General features: G+C 44.4%; 1 protein-coding gene across 4 annotated transcripts in view; it reads left to right on the top strand.

Annotated features, from left to right (window-relative positions):
* cacnb4a (calcium channel, voltage-dependent, beta 4a subunit) overlaps positions 1-17,335 on the top strand; it is a 416,613-nt gene that overhangs the window by 295,278 nt on the left and 104,000 nt on the right. For all 4 annotated transcript variants that reach the window (XM_085986904.1, XM_085986907.1, XM_085986905.1 and 1 more), the window contains 3 exons: positions 9,094-9,213; positions 11,901-12,023; positions 14,508-14,644. In XM_085986904.1, coding sequence (XP_085843030.1) covers positions 9,094-9,213; positions 11,901-12,023; positions 14,508-14,644 — 380 coding nt within the window. The remainder of the gene's footprint in view (positions 1-9,093; positions 9,214-11,900; positions 12,024-14,507; positions 14,645-17,335) is intronic.

Genomic DNA, 17,335 nt, shown 5'->3' on the forward strand with positions numbered 1-17,335 from the left:
TGGGGTCTGTATGAAAAACAAAAAACAGACAAAAAAACATTTTTTTTGCTGGAAATCACAGCAGGTCCGGCCGCATCTGTGTAGAGAGAACAAGCCAATGACGACTCGAGTCTGGATGACCCTACATCAGGTGGGGTTACATGTAGCGTGACATGAACCCAAGATCCCGGTTGAGGCCGTCCTCATGAGTGCGGAACTTGGCTATCAGTTTCTGCTCTACGATTTTGCATCTCTCCACTTCACCTGACAAAGGAGCAGCGCTCCGAAAGCTTGTGATTTCAAATAAAACTGTAGGACTATAACCTGGTGTTGTGTGACTTCTTACATTTGTTCACCCCAGTCCAACACCGGCAACTCCACACCAGGACTTGGGTATACAGGGCACAATTTCAAAGTTTGGAGATGATACAAACTCAGAAATGTAGTAAACAATGAGGAGGATATTAAGAGACTTCAGTAGGACATAGACAGACTGGTGAAATGAGCAGAAGTGTGAAGTGATACATTTTGGAAGGAAGAATGAGGAGACTCAATATAAAATAAATTATAATTTTACAGGGGGTGCAGGAACAGAGAGACCTGGGGCTCTATGTACACAAATCTTTGAAGGTGGCAGGACAAGTTGAGAAGGCTGTTAAAAAAGCATATGGGACCCTTGGCTTAATTATTAGAGGCATAGAGTACAAAAGCAGGGAAGTTACTCCTCTTCCTATGTTTCTTACTCCTGTTCCGATGTTCCTATGACCTATTAGATCAATTGTTAATTTTAAATCAGAGATTGATAGATTTTTGTTAACCAGAAGTATTAAGGGATATGGGCCAAAGGCGGGCATATGGAGTTAGGCTACAAATCAGCCATGATCTCATTGAATGGCAGAACAGGCTCGAGGGGCTAAATGGCCTACTCCTGTTCCTATGTTATGCTAAACCTTAATAAAACACTGGTTAGGCCTCAGCTGGAGTATTGTGTTCAATTCTGGGCACCACACTTTAGGAAGGATGTCACGGCCGTGGAGAGGGTGCAGAAGAGATTTACTAGAATGCTACCAGTTATGTGGAGAGACTGGAGAGGCTGGGGTTTTTCTCCTTAGAGCAGAGAAGGTGAAGAAGAGATTTGATAGAGGTGTTCAAAATCATGAATGGTTTTGATAGAGTAAATAAAGAGAAACTGTTTCCAGTGGCAGAAGGGTCAGTAACCAGACGACACAGAATTAAGATAATTGGCAAAAAAAAGAGGGGAGAAGAAGAACTTTTAATTTTTTTTAAATAAATGCAGCGAGTTGTTAAGATCTAGAATGTACTGACTGAAAGGATGGTGGAAGCAGATTCAATAATAACTTTCGAAAGGTAATTGGGTAAATACTTGAAGGGAAAAAAATTGCAGTGGCATGGGGGAAAGAACAGGGGTGTGGGACGAGTTGGATAGCTCTATCAAAGAGCCGGCACAGGCATGATGTGCCGAAAGGCCTCCTCCTGTGTTGTATCATTCTGTGATTCTATGAAAATTCATCCAGCTAAGATATAGATTGTGGGGAAGCAGAGGTGCCAATGTAATGATCTTGGCTATTGCTTGGTTGTGATATCCGAGTGGTAAGGTCAGAAACTGAGAGAAGCGAGATATTAGGAACAAACCCAACTGTTTATTTACACGGTGTAGCAGAGGAACATATCTCTTACAAGCTGGAGGCAAGGCACACAATTCTCATTGCACGAGCACAAGATGGAGGATGAACCTCTGAGTCATACCCATAATGCAATCCCACATTACCGTGTTAACTGATGTACCAGGACATTGAATACATGACCCATTACCTTAAATACTGGTGAATGTGAACCCTTAATATTTGGCTCCATCTGGTGGATAACTTAAACATTACATCCCAGATTACTATATTGGTGATAGCAGAGGATGAGTTGCACTCATACTGTAGAGTTTCCCATTCCTGGGCCTTCCACATGCCTATGGAAAGAGAGTGGGAGACAGAGAGAAAGAGAGAAAGTAATCCTCTCCTACATAACACTGCAAGTTAGGGTTTAGCAAGCTCCTCCTCATCCCTCATTGAGACTTCAGTACCAATCTGTTTGAGATTTCACAATTTCTCCATACAATGTTAGTTCTCTTTCACAGCCAGATCTCACAGATGTCTTTGGCAGTGCTGTTCTTCGTTAACTTAGTTCAAAAATGTATGGTTATGTCGCAGATGGGAGGAGATTGTGTTTCTGAAGTTGTGTGGAAAGGTTGTCTTGTGTAACGATTTGAAATGGACTTAATCTAATTTTGCCATCACTAACCAGAATGGCCTGAGAGAATACAGTGAAACACAATTTCCTCTGGTGGGGAACCCCAGAACAAGAAGGCATAACCTTAAAATTAGAGCTAGGCCATTCAGCGGTGAAGTCAGGAAGCACTTCTTAACACAAAGGGTAGTGGAAATCTGGAACTCTTTCCCTCAAGGTGGGACCAGGACAAACAGGACGGTTTGCACCTGGGCAGGACAGGAACTGATGTCATAGGGGGAGTGTTTGCTAGTGCTGTTGGGGAGGGTTTAAACTAAAATGGCAGGGGGTTGGGAACCTGTGCAGGGAGACAGAGGAAAGGGAAGCAAGGATAAAAACAAAAGACAGGAAGGAGAAAAGCAAAAGTGGAAGGCAGAGAAATGAGGGTGTAAATCAAACAGGGCCACAGTAAATAATAATTCTAAAAGGACTAAGAGTGTTAAAAAATCAAGCCTGAAGGCTTTGTGTCTTAATGCGAGGAGCATTCGTAATAAGGTGGATGAATTAGCTGCGCAAATAGATGTAAATGGATATGATATAATTGGGATTATGGAGACATGGCTCCAGGGTGACCAAGGCTGGGAATTCAACATCCAGGGGTATTCAATATTCAGGAAGGACAGGAAAAAAGGAAAAGGAGGTGGGGTAGCATTGCTGGTTAAAGAGGAGATTAACACAATAGTAAGGAAGGATATTAGCTCTGATGATGTAGAATCTGTATGGGTAGAGCTGAGAAATACCAAGGGGCAGAAAACATTAGTGGGAGTTGTATACAGACCCCCAAACAGTAACGCTGAGGTTGGGGATGGCATTAAATGGGAAATTAGAGACGTGTGCAATAAGGGCACTGCAGTTATCATGGCTGACTTTAATCTACATATAGATTAGGCTAACCAAATTAGTAACAATACTGTGGAGGATGAATTCCTAGAGTGTATGTGGGATGGTTTCCTAGACCAATATGTCATGGAACCAACTAGAGATCAGGCCATCTTAGACTGGGTATTATGTAATGAGAAAGGATTAGTTAGCAATCTTGTTGTGCGAGGCCCCTTGGGGAGGAGCGATCATAATATGATAGAATTCTTCATTAAAGTGGAGAGTGAAGTAGTTGACTCAGAGACTAGGGTCCTGAATTTAAATAAAGGAAACTACGATGGTATGAGGCATGAGTTGGCTATGCTGGATTGGGGAACGTTACTTAAAGGGTTGACGGTGGATAGGCAATGGCAAGCATTTAAAAATCGCATAGATAAACTACAGAATTTGTTCATCCCAGTTTGGCATAAAAATAAAACAAAAAAGGTGATTCAACCATGGCTAACAAGGGAAATTAGGGATAGCATCAGGTCCAAGGAGAGGACATCTAATTTGGCCAGAAAAAGCAGCAAACCTGAGGATTGGGAGCAGTTTAGGATTCAGCAAAGGAGGAGAAAGGGATTAATTAAGAGGGGGGGAGATAGATTATGAGAGTAAGCTTGCAGGGAACATATAAACTGACTGTAAAAGCTTCTATAGATATGTGGAGAAAAGGTTGGTGAAATCAAGCATAGGTCCCTTGCAGTCAGAATCAGGGGAATTTATAATGGGGAACAAAGAAATGGCAAACCAATTAAATACATACTTTGGTTCTGTCTTCACAAAGGAGGACACAAATAACCTCCCAGAGACGTCGGGGAACATAGGGTCTAATGAGAGGGAGGAACTGAAAGAAATCAGTATTTGTAGGGAAATGGTGTTAGGGAAATTGACGGGATTGAAGGCCGATAAATCCCCAGGGCCTGATAATCTACATCCTAGGGTACTTAAGGAAGTGGCCCTAGAAATAGTAGATGCATTGCTGGTCATCTTCCAAAATTCTATAGACTCTGGAACAGTTCCCATGGATTGGAGGATAGCTAATGTAACCCCACTATTTAAAAAAGGTGGTAGAGAGAAAATGGGGAATTATAGACTGGTAAGTCTGACATCGGTAGTGGGGAAAATGCTAGAGTCCATTATAAAAGATGTAATAGCAGAGCACTTGGAAAACAGTGACAGGATCGGACAAAGTCAACATGGATTTACAAAAGGTATATCATGCTCGACTAATCTACTGACATTTTTTGAGGATGTAACTGGTAGAATAGATAAGGGAGAACCAGTGGATGTGGTGTATTTGGACTTTCAGAAGGCCTTCGATAAGGTCCTACATAAGAGATTAGCGTGCAAAGTTAAAGCACACGGGATTGGGGGTAAGGTACTGTCTTGGATAGAGAACTGGTTGGCAGACAGGAAGCAAAGAGTTGGAATAAATGGGTCTTTTTCCGAGTGGCAGGCAGTGTCTAGTGGGTTACCACAGGGATCGGTGCTAGTACCCCAGCTATTCACGATATATATAAATGATCTAGACGAGGGAACTAGATGTAATATCTCCAAGTTTGCAGACAACACAAAGCTGGGTGGGCGTGTGTGCTGTGAGGAGGATGCAGAGAAACTCCAGTATGATTTGGATAGGATGGGTGATTGGGCAGATGCATGGCAAATGTAGTATAATGTGGATAAATGTGAGGGTATTCACTTCGGTGGCAAAAACAGGAAGACAGATTATTATCTGAATGGCAATAGTTTGGGAAAAGGGGAAGTGCAACGAGACCTGGGTGTCCTTGTGCACCAGTCGCTGAAGGTAAGCATGCAGGTGCAGCAGGAGGTTAAGAAGGCAAATGGTATGTTGGCCTTCATAGCGAGAGGATTCGATTACAGGAACAGGGATGTCTTGCTGCAGTTGTACAGGGCCTTGGTGAGACCACATCTTGAGTATTGTGTGCAGTTTTGGTCGCCTTATCTGAGGAAGGATGTTCTTGCCATGGAGAGAGTGCAGTGAAGATTCACCAGACCGATACCTGGGATAGCAGGAATGACGTATGAGGAGAGATTGGGTCGATTAGGCTTATATTCGCTAGAGTTTAGAAGAATGAGAGGGGATCTCATTGAAACTTATAAAATTCTAACAGGACTAGACAGACTAGATGCAGGAAGGATGTTCCCGATGGCGGGGGAGTCCAGAACCAGGGGTCACAGTCTAAGGATAAGGGGTAAGCCATTTAGGACTGAGATGAGGAGGAATTTCTTCACCCAGAGAATGGTGAACCTGTGGAATTCTCTACCACACAAGGCAGTTGAGGCCAATTCATTAAATACATTCAAGAAGGAGTTGGATATATTTCTTAAGGCTAAAGGGGTCAAGGGATATGGGGAGAAGGCAGGAACAGGGTACTGAATTTGGATGATCAGCCATGATCTCATTAAATGGCGGAGCAGGCTCGAGGGGCCGAATGGCCTACTCCTGCTCCTATCTTCTATGTTTCTATGTTTCAAAAAGCTGTTGAAGCTCGGTCAACTGGCAAATTTCAAAACTGAGTTTGATAGATATTAGTTAGGCAGGGGTATTGAGGGTTACAGAACCAAGGCGGGTAAATGGAGTTAATATTCAGATCAGCCATGTACACATTGTTTTGAATGAAGATTTGATTGCTAAACAGTGTTATTGTGCATAATATGATGGATTTGCTTTTCTCCCCAGTTTACTTGCATGAACTCAGGTGGTTTATTGCGATCTGAGAGTGAATTAATTATGGAACGCTTTACCTATTTACCCAGTTAGTGTCGCTTGTAACATTCATATCATGAATGCATCAGTTGAATTGGTTCAAAAAACACTTTAGAAATCAGCAAAACACGGAGAGCACACATGCAAACAGGGGGTGGTTGTCCAGTTTATACCCTATTCTTACAGATTGAATTAAGTAATCCAAAACTTTCCTATTCTTGAAAATAAAAATATACTTATTGAAGAAACCCTCATCCATGCATTTGTTACCTTCAGACTCAACTATTCCAAAGCTCTGCTGGTCGGCCTCCCACCTGCCATCCTCCGATAACTTGAGCTCATCCAAAACTCTGCTGCCCGTATCCTAACTTACACCACGTCTAGTTCACACATCACTCCTTTGCTCTTGGAACTATATTGGCAATGCCTCGACTTTAACATTTTCATCCAAATGTTCAAATCCCTCCATGGCCTCGTCCCTCCCTATTTCTGTAACTTTCTCCAGCCCTACAGCCCTACAACCCTCCGAAAAAACCTCGGCACTGACTTTGGACATGACAAAGGCACACCCAGCCCAGTTGACCCTGCAAAGTCCTCCTCACTAACATCTGGGGACTTGTGCCAAAATTGGGAGCGCTGTCCCACAGACTAGTCAAGCAACAGCCTGACATAGTCACACTCACAGAATCATAGCTTTCAGTCAACGTCCCAGACTCCTCTATCACCATCCCTGGGTATGTCCTGTCCCATCGGCAGGACAGACCCACAGAAGTGGCAGCACAGTGGTATACAGTCGGGAGGGAGTGGCCCTGGGAGTCCTCAACATTGACTCCAGACCCCATGAAGTCTCATGGCATCAGATCAAACATGGAAACCTCCTGCTGATGACCACCTACCGCCCTCCCTCAGCTGATGAATCAGTACTCCTCCATGTTGAACACCACTTGGAAGAAGCACTGAGGGTAGCAAGGGCACAGAATGTACTCTGGGTGGGGGACTTCAATGTCCATCACCAAGAGTGGCTCGGTAGCACCACTACTGACCGAGCTGACTGAGTCCTGAAGAACATAGCTGTCAGTCTGGGCCTGCGACAGGTGGTGAGAGAACCAGCACGAGGGAAAAACCTACTTGACCTCGTCCTCACCAATCTACCTGACGCAGCTGCATCTGTCCATGACAGTCTTGGTAGGAGTGACCACCGCACAGTCCTTGTGGAGACAAAGTCCCATCTTCACACAGAGGAAATTCTCCATCGTGTTGTGTGGCACTACCACCGTGCTAAATGGGATAGATTCAGAACAGATCTAGCAGCTCAAAACTGGGCATCCTTGAGGCACTGTGGGCCATCAACAGCAGCAGAATTGTATGCCACCACAATCTGTAACCTCATGGCCCAGCATATCCCTCACTCTACCATTATCGTTAAGCCAGGGAACCAACCCTGGTTCATTGAGGGGTGTAGAAAAGCATGCCAGGAGCAGCACCAGCCATAGCTAAGTATGAAGTGCCAACCTGGGGAAGCTGCAACACAGAACTTACATACACGTTAAACAGCGGAACTAGGATGCTATAGACAGAGCTAAGTGATCCCACAACCAATGGATCAGATCAAAGCTCATGGTACTCACTGAAAAAACTTGCTGATACTCTCCACTTGCCCTGATAAGTGCAGCTTCAACAGCACTCAAGAAACTCAATACCATCCAGGACAAAGCAACCCGCTTGATTGGCACCCCATCCACCACCTTAAACATTCACTCCCTCCAACACCAGCGCACCCTGGCTGCAGTGTGTACCATCTACAAGATGCACTGCAGCAACTCGCCAAGGCTTTTTCGACAGCACCTCCAAAACCCGTGACCCCTACCACCTAGAAGGACAAGGGCAGCAGGCGCATGGGAACACCACCAAGTTCCCCTCCAAGTCACACACCATCCTGACTTAGAAATATATTGCCGTTCCTTCATCATCGTGGGATCAAAATCTTGGAACTCCCTCCCTAACAACGCTGTGGGAGTACCTTCACCACACGGACTTCAGCGGTTCAATAAGACAGCTCACCATCACCTGCTCAAGGGCAATTGGGGCTGGGCAATAAATGCTGGCCTTGCCTGCGACACCCACATCCCAGGAACGAATAAAAATAAAAATCTCTGCATTCCTCCAATCCTGGCCGCTTGTGCATCTCTGATTTCCTTCACCCCACCATTGGTGGCCGTGCCTTTAGCTACCCAGGCCCTCAGCTCTGGAAAACCCTCCCTAAATCTTGCTGCCTTTCTACCTCTCTCTTCTCATTTAAGACGCTCCTTAAAACCTACTTGACGTAATATCTCTTTATGTGGCTCGGTCAAATTTTGTCTGATAATGCTCCTGTGAAGCCCCTTGGGATGTTTTATTATGTTAAAAACATCATATAAATGCAAGTTGAAATTGTTGCAAATTACTTTGTACTAAAGCATCCTTTTACACAGACTCAGTGTGAAGTATTTTACACCCCAAATCGCTGTATAATGGATTGTGAAAATTCAGTTACACTCTTAAAGGAATACCATCTTTATGGAAAAAACATCCATTTTTATTTTGTTTGGAGAGGCAACTAAGCATTGTTTTATTTATGATGACATAACTAAGCAACAGATGACAGATTTTGACCATGATTTACATCATCATGTCTTGTTAACAAAAAAAATTGTTTGCCAAATGCTTTTTCAGAAAATGGTGCGCGTTAACAGAAATACGTCGTATATAAATCTGTTGCAGACTAGTGTATTTATTATTCCCTTAACTCTGATAAGCATCTCAATAGATAATAGTCTTGTTGCTTCTGGGACTCAACTACAGAAACTAGATTTTGGGAAATGTGGGTGGGCAGGTTAAAGATTAACTTCAAAAGGTCTAATAATCTCATGTTTAATGTTTTCAACATCTTCGATTAATAACCCTTTCCCATCACCTTATTCCTCCCTCTATCCTGTTGGGATCTCAAGCCTCATATAAAGTGGAATTTTCTCACTTTCGATGTTCCTTTAAAACATTGGATGCACACTGTAGACAGAAGTTTTTACATCTTTAAAAATGCACAATGTAACTTGTAGGATTAAGATATAAACTCGGGTTACCTTACCATAAAATGACTGATTTAAAAAAAAAATTCATGCTAAAGAATCACTTTCCGTGTGAAGTGCTTGAGTTCTGATTTGACTTTTGTCGACTGTATTTCATTGCAGGGTTCAGCAGACTCTTACACTAGCAGGCCATCCGATTCTGATGTTTCCCTGGAGGAGGATCGCGATGGGGTTCGTCGCGAATCAGAGCAACAAGCAACAGTACAACTTGAAAGAGCCAAAGTAAGGGGAATACTGATTCTGGCGGAGGCCACCCTGCTTTAGATCATAGAAACATAGAAGATAGGAGCAGGAGTAGGCCATTCGGCCCTTCGAGCCTGCTCCGCCATTCAATGTGATCATGGCTGATCATCCAAATTCAGTACCCGGTCCCTGCCTTTTCCCCATATCCCTTGATCCCTTTAGCCTTAAGCAATATATCCAACTCCTTCTTGAATATATTTAATGAACTGGCCTCCACCGCCCTCTGTGGCAGAGAATTCCACAGGTTCACCACTCTCTTGGTGAAGAAATTCCTCCTCATTTCAGCCCTAAATGGCTTACCCCTTATCCTTAGACTATGACCCCTGGTTCTGGACTCCCCGGCCATCGGGAACATCTTTCCTGCATCTAGTCTGTCCAGGCCTGACAGAATTTTATAGGTTTCGATGAGATCCCCTCTCAATCTTCTAAACTCCAGTGAGTATAAGCCCAATCGACACAATCTCTCCTCATACGTCATTCCTGCCATCCCAGGTATCAGCCTGGTGAATCTTCGCTGCACTCCCTCCATGGCAAGAACGTCCTTCCTCAGGTAAAGTGACCAAAACTGCACACAATACTCAAGGTGCGGTCTCACCAAGGCCCTGTACAACTGTAGCAAGACATCCTTGTTCCTGTACTCGAACCCTCTTGCTACGAAGGCCAACATACCATTTGCCTTCTTAACCGCCTGCTGCACCTGCATGCTTACCTTCAGCGACTGGTGCACAAGGACACCCAGGTCTCTTTGCACTTCCCCTTCTCCCAATCTATTGCCATTCAAATAATAATCTGCCTTCCTGTTTTTGCCACCAAAGTGGATAACCTCACATTTATCCACATTATAGTGCATTTGCCATGTTTCTGCCCAATCACCCAACCTGCCCAAATCGTACTGGAGTTTCCCGACATCCTCCTCGCAGCTTACCCTCCCGCCCAGCTTTGTGTCGTCTGCAAATTTGGAGATATTACATCCAATTCCCTCGTCCAGATCATTAATATATATTGTGAACAGCTGGGGTCCTAGGACCGATCCTTGCGGTACCCCACTAGTCACTGCCTGCCACTCGGAAAACGACCCGTTTATTCCAACTCTTTGCCTTCTGTCCGCCAACCAGTTCTCTATCCAAGTCAATACCTTGCCCCCAATCCCATGTGCCTTAATTTTGCACGCTAATCTCTTGTGTGGGACCTTATCGAAAGCCTTCTGAAAGTCCAAATACACCACATCCACTGGTTCTCCCTTATAGGGGAATCAAGGGATGAGAAAAAAAGGGCTCCAGTATGATTTTTTTTTAATAAAAATAATTCCGCTAAGTGTTAGCCTCAGACTTGTGTAATTGGAACCTTTAAAACGTAACAGAAAGAGTACACGTATGAGGTCAAAATTTAAAAACGTTGGCCTCCAATGTCTTTTGTGCTTCCTGGTAGCTAAATAGGTAAATGCAACTTCTGGACCATCACTCAGATCAGGATAGTTGATGCTGGTTTTGTGCTGAGTCAGTTGTTCTCAAACTCGGGCTGTGGCGGAGACATTACAAACATACAAAATTGTTGGGCAGGAAAAGAGCAGCTGGTCCACCAGGACTGCCCCACACCATGATGGCCAGAGCATCATGACTAAACATGGAAACTCACCATGGGGGGCTTATTTCTTTCTCTTAATTCCCATCTTTCTTTCCCTCTCTTTATTTTGCTTTCTGTACATGATTTGATATTGTTTTAACTATTCTGTATCAGCTGTGACTCAGTGGGTAGCACATTCGCCTTTGAGTCAGGAAGGTTGTGGGTTCAAGTCCCACTCCAGGGACCTGAGCACATGGAGCTAGGCTGATGCTCCAGTGCAGTGCTGAGGGAGTGCTGCACTGTCGGAGGTGCCGTCTTTCGGATGAGCTGTTAAAACCTCGTCTGCTCTCCTGGGTGGACGTAAAAGATTGCCAAGGCACTATTTTGAAGAAGAGCAGGGGAGTTATTCCTGGTGTCTTGGCCAATACTTATCCCTCAACCAACATAACAAAAACAGATTATCTGGTCATTATCACATTGCTGTTTGTGGGACCTTGCTGTGCACAAATTGGCTGCCGCGTTTCCCACATTACAACAATGACTCCACTTCAAAAGTACTTCATTGGCTGTAAAGTGCTTTGAGATGTCCAGTGGTCGTGAAAGGTGCTATATAAATGCAAGTCTTTTTCTTTTCTAACTTACACTTCCTGGTTCAGACTCTGCGTGCCTCATTAAGAATTCTTCAATCTGATTGGTTTATGAGATACATAGTTGCTTGCCCATTTCACACAGGTCCCAGATCCCCTGTAGAGGGCACCGCGCCGAAATGGATTTCCAATCACCGCAAGTTTCAGTGCAAAAGCCCATAGAAAGGCTGTGGGCAAGTGTCAGTGTAATGAACGGCTGCCGCCATTCGTTCGCTACTGACTGCAAAATACAGGCCATTGTATCGGAATTCAGAGTCAGTGCCCAACCTGACGCCAGAGCAAAGCAGAGCCAGGCTTGGCCTTAATATCCAATATATACGACACGTATTTAGTGTCAGTGCAAAACTGGACCTGCTTTGAACTGACTCTGAATTTGAAGCCAGGGGTTATCTTTACTCTGCAGGATGAGTTATGTAAATGCACGCTAATGCTCACTCAGTGTGTTTTATTTTCCAGACCAAACCGGTTGCATTTGCCGTAAGAACGAATGTCACTTATTGTGGTGCTCTGGATGAAGATGTACCAGTCCCAGGAACTGCCATCTCTTTTGATACCAAAGACTTTCTACATATTAAGGAAGTAAGTCAATGAGCTTCATTAACACAACATGGATTCTGCTATCCCTGGGTGTCCAAGCAGCATTATTCAAAATCACAGACAATTTTTATTATATAGATCAGTGAAAATGCCATACATTCTTAGGCCAGTTGGGGTTGGGATCAGCAACTGAACAATCAAAATGAATGGGTTTGTACTGCTGTTTGTGTTGAAACCCAATCTGGATGAACACACTTCAGAGCGGTAATGTTCTCACTCTGGAGTATGTGAAATAGAAAGGCACAACATCATGGCACAAGCAAACAGCGACATCCTTGCTCCACCATAGGCTATACCAGGCCGGTACCAACAGGTGAAGAAATAGGTGGTGGGACAATGGACCAGATCTGTGTGGAAATGAAAAAGTTGAATACTATTTTAAGCCCCATGGCTAATTGACATAATCAAGCTTTGTGAATTGATTTATTAGACTTCTGACTACAAAGTTACAGCATACAGTTTGAACATGCTTCTTCATTATGAATATAATTTCTGTAGTTTTAATGTTTCAAAGTTTAAATGCCAACCAGTGAGTCTAAATCAATTTTCAGCACAAACTGTGTGCCATATTCGCTCCCCCTCTCCTCACATTGGCGGCACTGCATGAGGGTTGCATCTCACCACTTGAGCAATAATATTCAACTACTGGCAGGTATGACTTTGATTTTATTCGTGGGCACACACTGTCCTCAGTCTTTGCACTGTTCTGTTTAACACTTAAGAGCTGTATACAACTGACAAACAGACACAAGTTATTGCTGCTCCCCAAATACAACATTTATGGACGTGTTCATAACGAGGATGATTCAAGAATGATCAGAGATACTCAACAGGCGCCCGAGTCTATTTTTGCGGGAGTGGGTGGGGAGGAGGTTCCTGGGCCGCAGTACCAGAGAGGGAATGGCCTGTTTACTCCTATTGTGTTATATCAGTTCATTGCCTCTCTGGCTTCTCAATGTTGTTGCAACATAGAATCATAGAATCATAGAATGATTACAGCACAGAAGGAGAAGGAGGCCGTTCAGCCTGTCAAGCCCATGCCGGCTCTCTACAAGAGCACTTCAGCTCGTCCCACTCTGCCGCCTTTTCCCCGTAGCCCTGCAAATATTTTTCCTTCAGGTACTTATCTAATTCCCTTTTGAAAGCCACGATTGAATCTGCCTCCACCACCCTTTCAGGCAGTGCATTCCAGATCCTAACCACTCGATATGAAAATAAACTTTTGGAAATTTATTCAAATATATTTAGCAATATTTATTTAATGGGAAAAATAGCTTTTCGAGCAAGATGACCCATGTGGTGTGACGTGATAACTCAAACTGATTGGGTTTGTTACTCATAAGGCGTTAAAAATGGCTTTAATTTCTTCAGCTTGCTTAAGTTGCAAACTTTCTTGCCACTGGCTCGTGCTGAATTGCATTTTGTAACCCACGGTCACGTGATTCACTTTAGTAACAGGGACCCACGTCACGAGTTGAAAGTTGACCAGTTTTTAACTGAGATAATATGGTGCATTGCTTCTTTTCTGCTTTTACATTGGGCCAGAAATTAGGATCGGGGGCTTGCCGTGCATGCAAGCCCCCGATGTGCACTCACCCTGCGCGCTGACATCTGAAGCCCGGGCCTGCTTGCATTTCCTGTCACTGGCCCGGTTCAGATGTCGGCGCGCTGTGCTTACCTGATCCAGCGGCGTAGTTAGTGCGATGTGCCGGCTGGGATCAGGTGAGCACTCTGCAGCCAATCAGGGGAGGGGAAACTCATTCATGAGTTTGATAGTAAAGATTGTCAAACTCATAAAAAGTACGGGCGCCCAAAAGACTAGTTTAACTTTAATTAAAATTTAAAAAAACATCCCAATAATTAAATAAACTATAAATAACTTTAAAAAACTATTTAAAACAATTAATAAAATTTTTGAAAAAATTTTTTTTTTTACGAATTCGGGTCTAAAAATAAACTTACCTTACTGTAAAGTCCTTAAAAACAATGAAGCTGTGGAAAAAATGTAATAATTTTAAATAATAGACCACTTACCTTCAAGAATCCACTCCTTACGCCTCCTTTTTATATGTGTAAAAAGTTCAGGCCCTTGCACACGCGCAAACCTGTCAAAACGAAGGAAGTTCAACGCGTGCGCAGAGTCCTGCGCGCACGCGTTGGACCTCTTAACCCCTTAGTTCGATGGAGAGGAAATGCCGGTTTCCCGCGCATGCGCTGTGCGTGCTGGAATCCGGCACTTCCAACGGGCCCACGCGTGAGTACACCGTCCGTACTCACACGTTGGGACCGGAATTACTGGCCCATTGTGTGTAGGAACGTTCTTGGTATTCATGAAAAGCAGAGTCACTGAAGACTAAATGTAATTGAAGTGATATTACAATTCAGTTTTACTTTACCAGAGTCAGTGATGGTTGTTGTTAAGCATTTTGAAGCTCACATCTCCAAACTTTCCGTCTGCTTCAACAGAAGTACAACAATGACTGGTGGATAGGGCGACTGGTGAAAGAGGGCTGTGAGATTGGATTCATCCCAAGCCCCCTCAAACTCGAGAACATCCGAATACAACGGGAGCAGAAATCTCGACAGGGTCGTTTTTACAGTGGGTAAGGACCTGAACGTTGGATCGGGATTAATGTGCAACGGGGTGATTTAAAAAACAAATGGAAGGGCGGGGGGAGGAGGAGGAGGAGGGGGGAACGATTTCCTCCATGTACTATTTTAGTGAAATCGCAAAAAATCATTTCGCTACAAGTGGCACATAGCTTTGCTGTGAAAGATCTAACTCACACCATCATGTTTGTTAACTGGGGGAGGGCGCACAAACACCGCTGCTTCTTCCTGCAGGGAATTCTGGTCGAATGGTAGTTGTAGCACCATCTTGTGGTCTACAGCAGAACTTTACAACCTTACAGCAAATAGAAAATATTGCTGAGATATTACTGCGTGCGATACTACTTTACAAACACTTAAGGAGTGAATTTCCTTGTGGGGGAGTGCTCCTGACCATCCACTGTAACATGGAAACATAGAAAAATAGGAGCAGGAGTAGGCCATTCGGCCCTTCGAGCCTGCTCCGCCATTCAATATGATCATGGCTGATCCTCTATCTCAATACCATATTCCTGCTCTCTCCCCATATCCCTTGATGCCTTTTGTGTCTAGAAATCTATCTATCTCCTTCTTAAATATATTCAGTGACTTGGCCTCCACAGCCTTCTGTGGTGGAGAATTCCACAGGTTCGCCACCCTCTGAGTGAAGAAATTTCTCCTCATCTCAGTCCTAAACGTCCTACCCCGTATCCTGAGACTGTGACCCCTCGTTCTAGACCCCCCAGCCAGGGGAAACATCCTCCCTGCATCCAGTCTGTCTAGCCCTGTCAGAATTTTATACTTTTCAATGGCGTAACTGTTGTGGAAGAGCTGTAGAAACCCGGAAAAAATTCCATAAATCTAAACGGCGGGTTCTCCACCTTTGCTGCACGTTTTCGGGTGGGCCCGTTTGGGGTGGCACCTCCGTCTGCCCCAAATATGTCCCTCTTGGCAATGGAGGGGATGGCAGGGGGTGGAAATTTCTTCGGCCTTGGCCTGGGTAACTCCTGGCAGCTGGTAACCTGGGAGGGATGAGGCACGCTGGCCTAGCCGCTGGCGTACGTGGGGACTACCTGAGGTTCCAGGTCTTGTGATTCAGCAGTACAGCATTAGCCACACCCATGTAGGCTAATGCTGCACTTTAATGTAGTTGGCTCTGCTGTTTTAACCTTCCATTATTTAAAGGCTCCTGCATAAGTCAATAATGCAATGCAGCAATTTCACTAAGAGGTTCAGTTACTCCATGTAGGGAATAATGAAAATGAAAACGATTTTACAAGACAGCAATCCCACCAGAAGTTCAGATGATACTGGAAATTTGACAGGGCACAGCTTAAGCATTTTTCTAAAACTTATTTGAACTTTGAGGTGAGGTTACAGGCTGCAAATCACTCTTATGTATCCAATTTTTATATATATATCATGTAAGATATTGTATTATGCCTTGGCTCTATTGTATTGCTGCTTATGGTTGACAAGGGTGTTTCACGCAGTTGTTGTATCCCAATGTTGCACTGAATGAGATGCTGGTTTTCTTAAATAGCAACAGAAAATGTTGGAAATACTCATCAGGTCAGGCAGCATCTGTGGAGAGAGAAACAGAGTTAACGGTTCAGGTCGATGACCTTTCGTCAGAACTGGAAAAAGTTAGAGATGTAACAGGTTTTAAGCAAGTGTAGGGACGGGGGAGAGGAGGAAAGAACAAAAGGGAAGGTCTGTGATAGGGCGGAAGGCAGGAGAGATTAAATGGCAAGGGATGATGGTGCGAGGCAAAAGGAGATGGTAATGGGACAAGTGAAGAAACAAAAGCTGGGTCTAGAGGAGGTGTAAATGGGAATGGCAGCATCATCAGTAACAGCTGCCGTCCGAAAAAATGGGGCAGAGGTTATGATCTGAAATTGTTGAACTCAATGTTGAGTCTGAAAGGCTGTAAAGTGCCCAATCGAAAGATGAGGTGCTGTTCCTCGAGCTTACATTGAGCTTCATTGGAACAGTGTAAGAGGCCGAGGGCGGAGAGGTCTGAGTGGGAGTGGAGCGGAGAATTAAAGTGACAGGCGACCGGAAGCTCGGGGTCACCCTTACGGACTGAACAGAGGTGTTCCGCAAAGCGGTCACCCAATCTGCGTTTGGTTTCACCAATGTAGAGGAGACCCCATCGTGAGCAATGAATACAGTATATTAAATTGAAAGAAGTACAAGTAAATCGCTTTTTCACCTGGAAGAAGTGTTTGGGGCCCTGGACGGTGGGAAGGGCTGGTGTTGCACCTCCTGCGCTGGCACGGGAAGGTGCCGTGGGAAGGGGAGCGGGTGTTAGGAGCGATTGAGGAGCGGACCAGGGTGTTGCGGAGGGAAGGACATTGGTCTACTTATGAAGTGCCCCATTCTGTGCTCCAGCAGACCAATCTATGTGGTGGTCTGAAGGGGTGAGAGCTGAAGTGCGGGAAAGGGAACCGACACGGTTGAGGGCCGGTGGAGGGGAATCCTCGGTTGAGCTTTTCATTTTGTTTTTGTGATTGCTAAAGTAAAGGATGTCAGTGCTGGGAAATAGAATGCTTCCCCATTTTGGGTACATGTGTTTGCGTTTCTAGATCAAGTAGAGCATGGGCCAGGTGCTGAGTAAAGCTCCCTCCATTCTGTCCCAACGATGTGCCTTTACTTTATCCTATGACAGAGTTAAAGCTGAATCTTTAAGCATCCTGTGGCTG

The sequence above is a fragment of the Somniosus microcephalus genome, chromosome 4, assembly GCF_052327205.1.
Source record: "Somniosus microcephalus isolate GS21.2 chromosome 4, FLI_Smic_1.0, whole genome shotgun sequence".
NCBI lineage: Eukaryota > Metazoa > Chordata > Chondrichthyes > Squaliformes > Somniosidae > Somniosus > Somniosus microcephalus.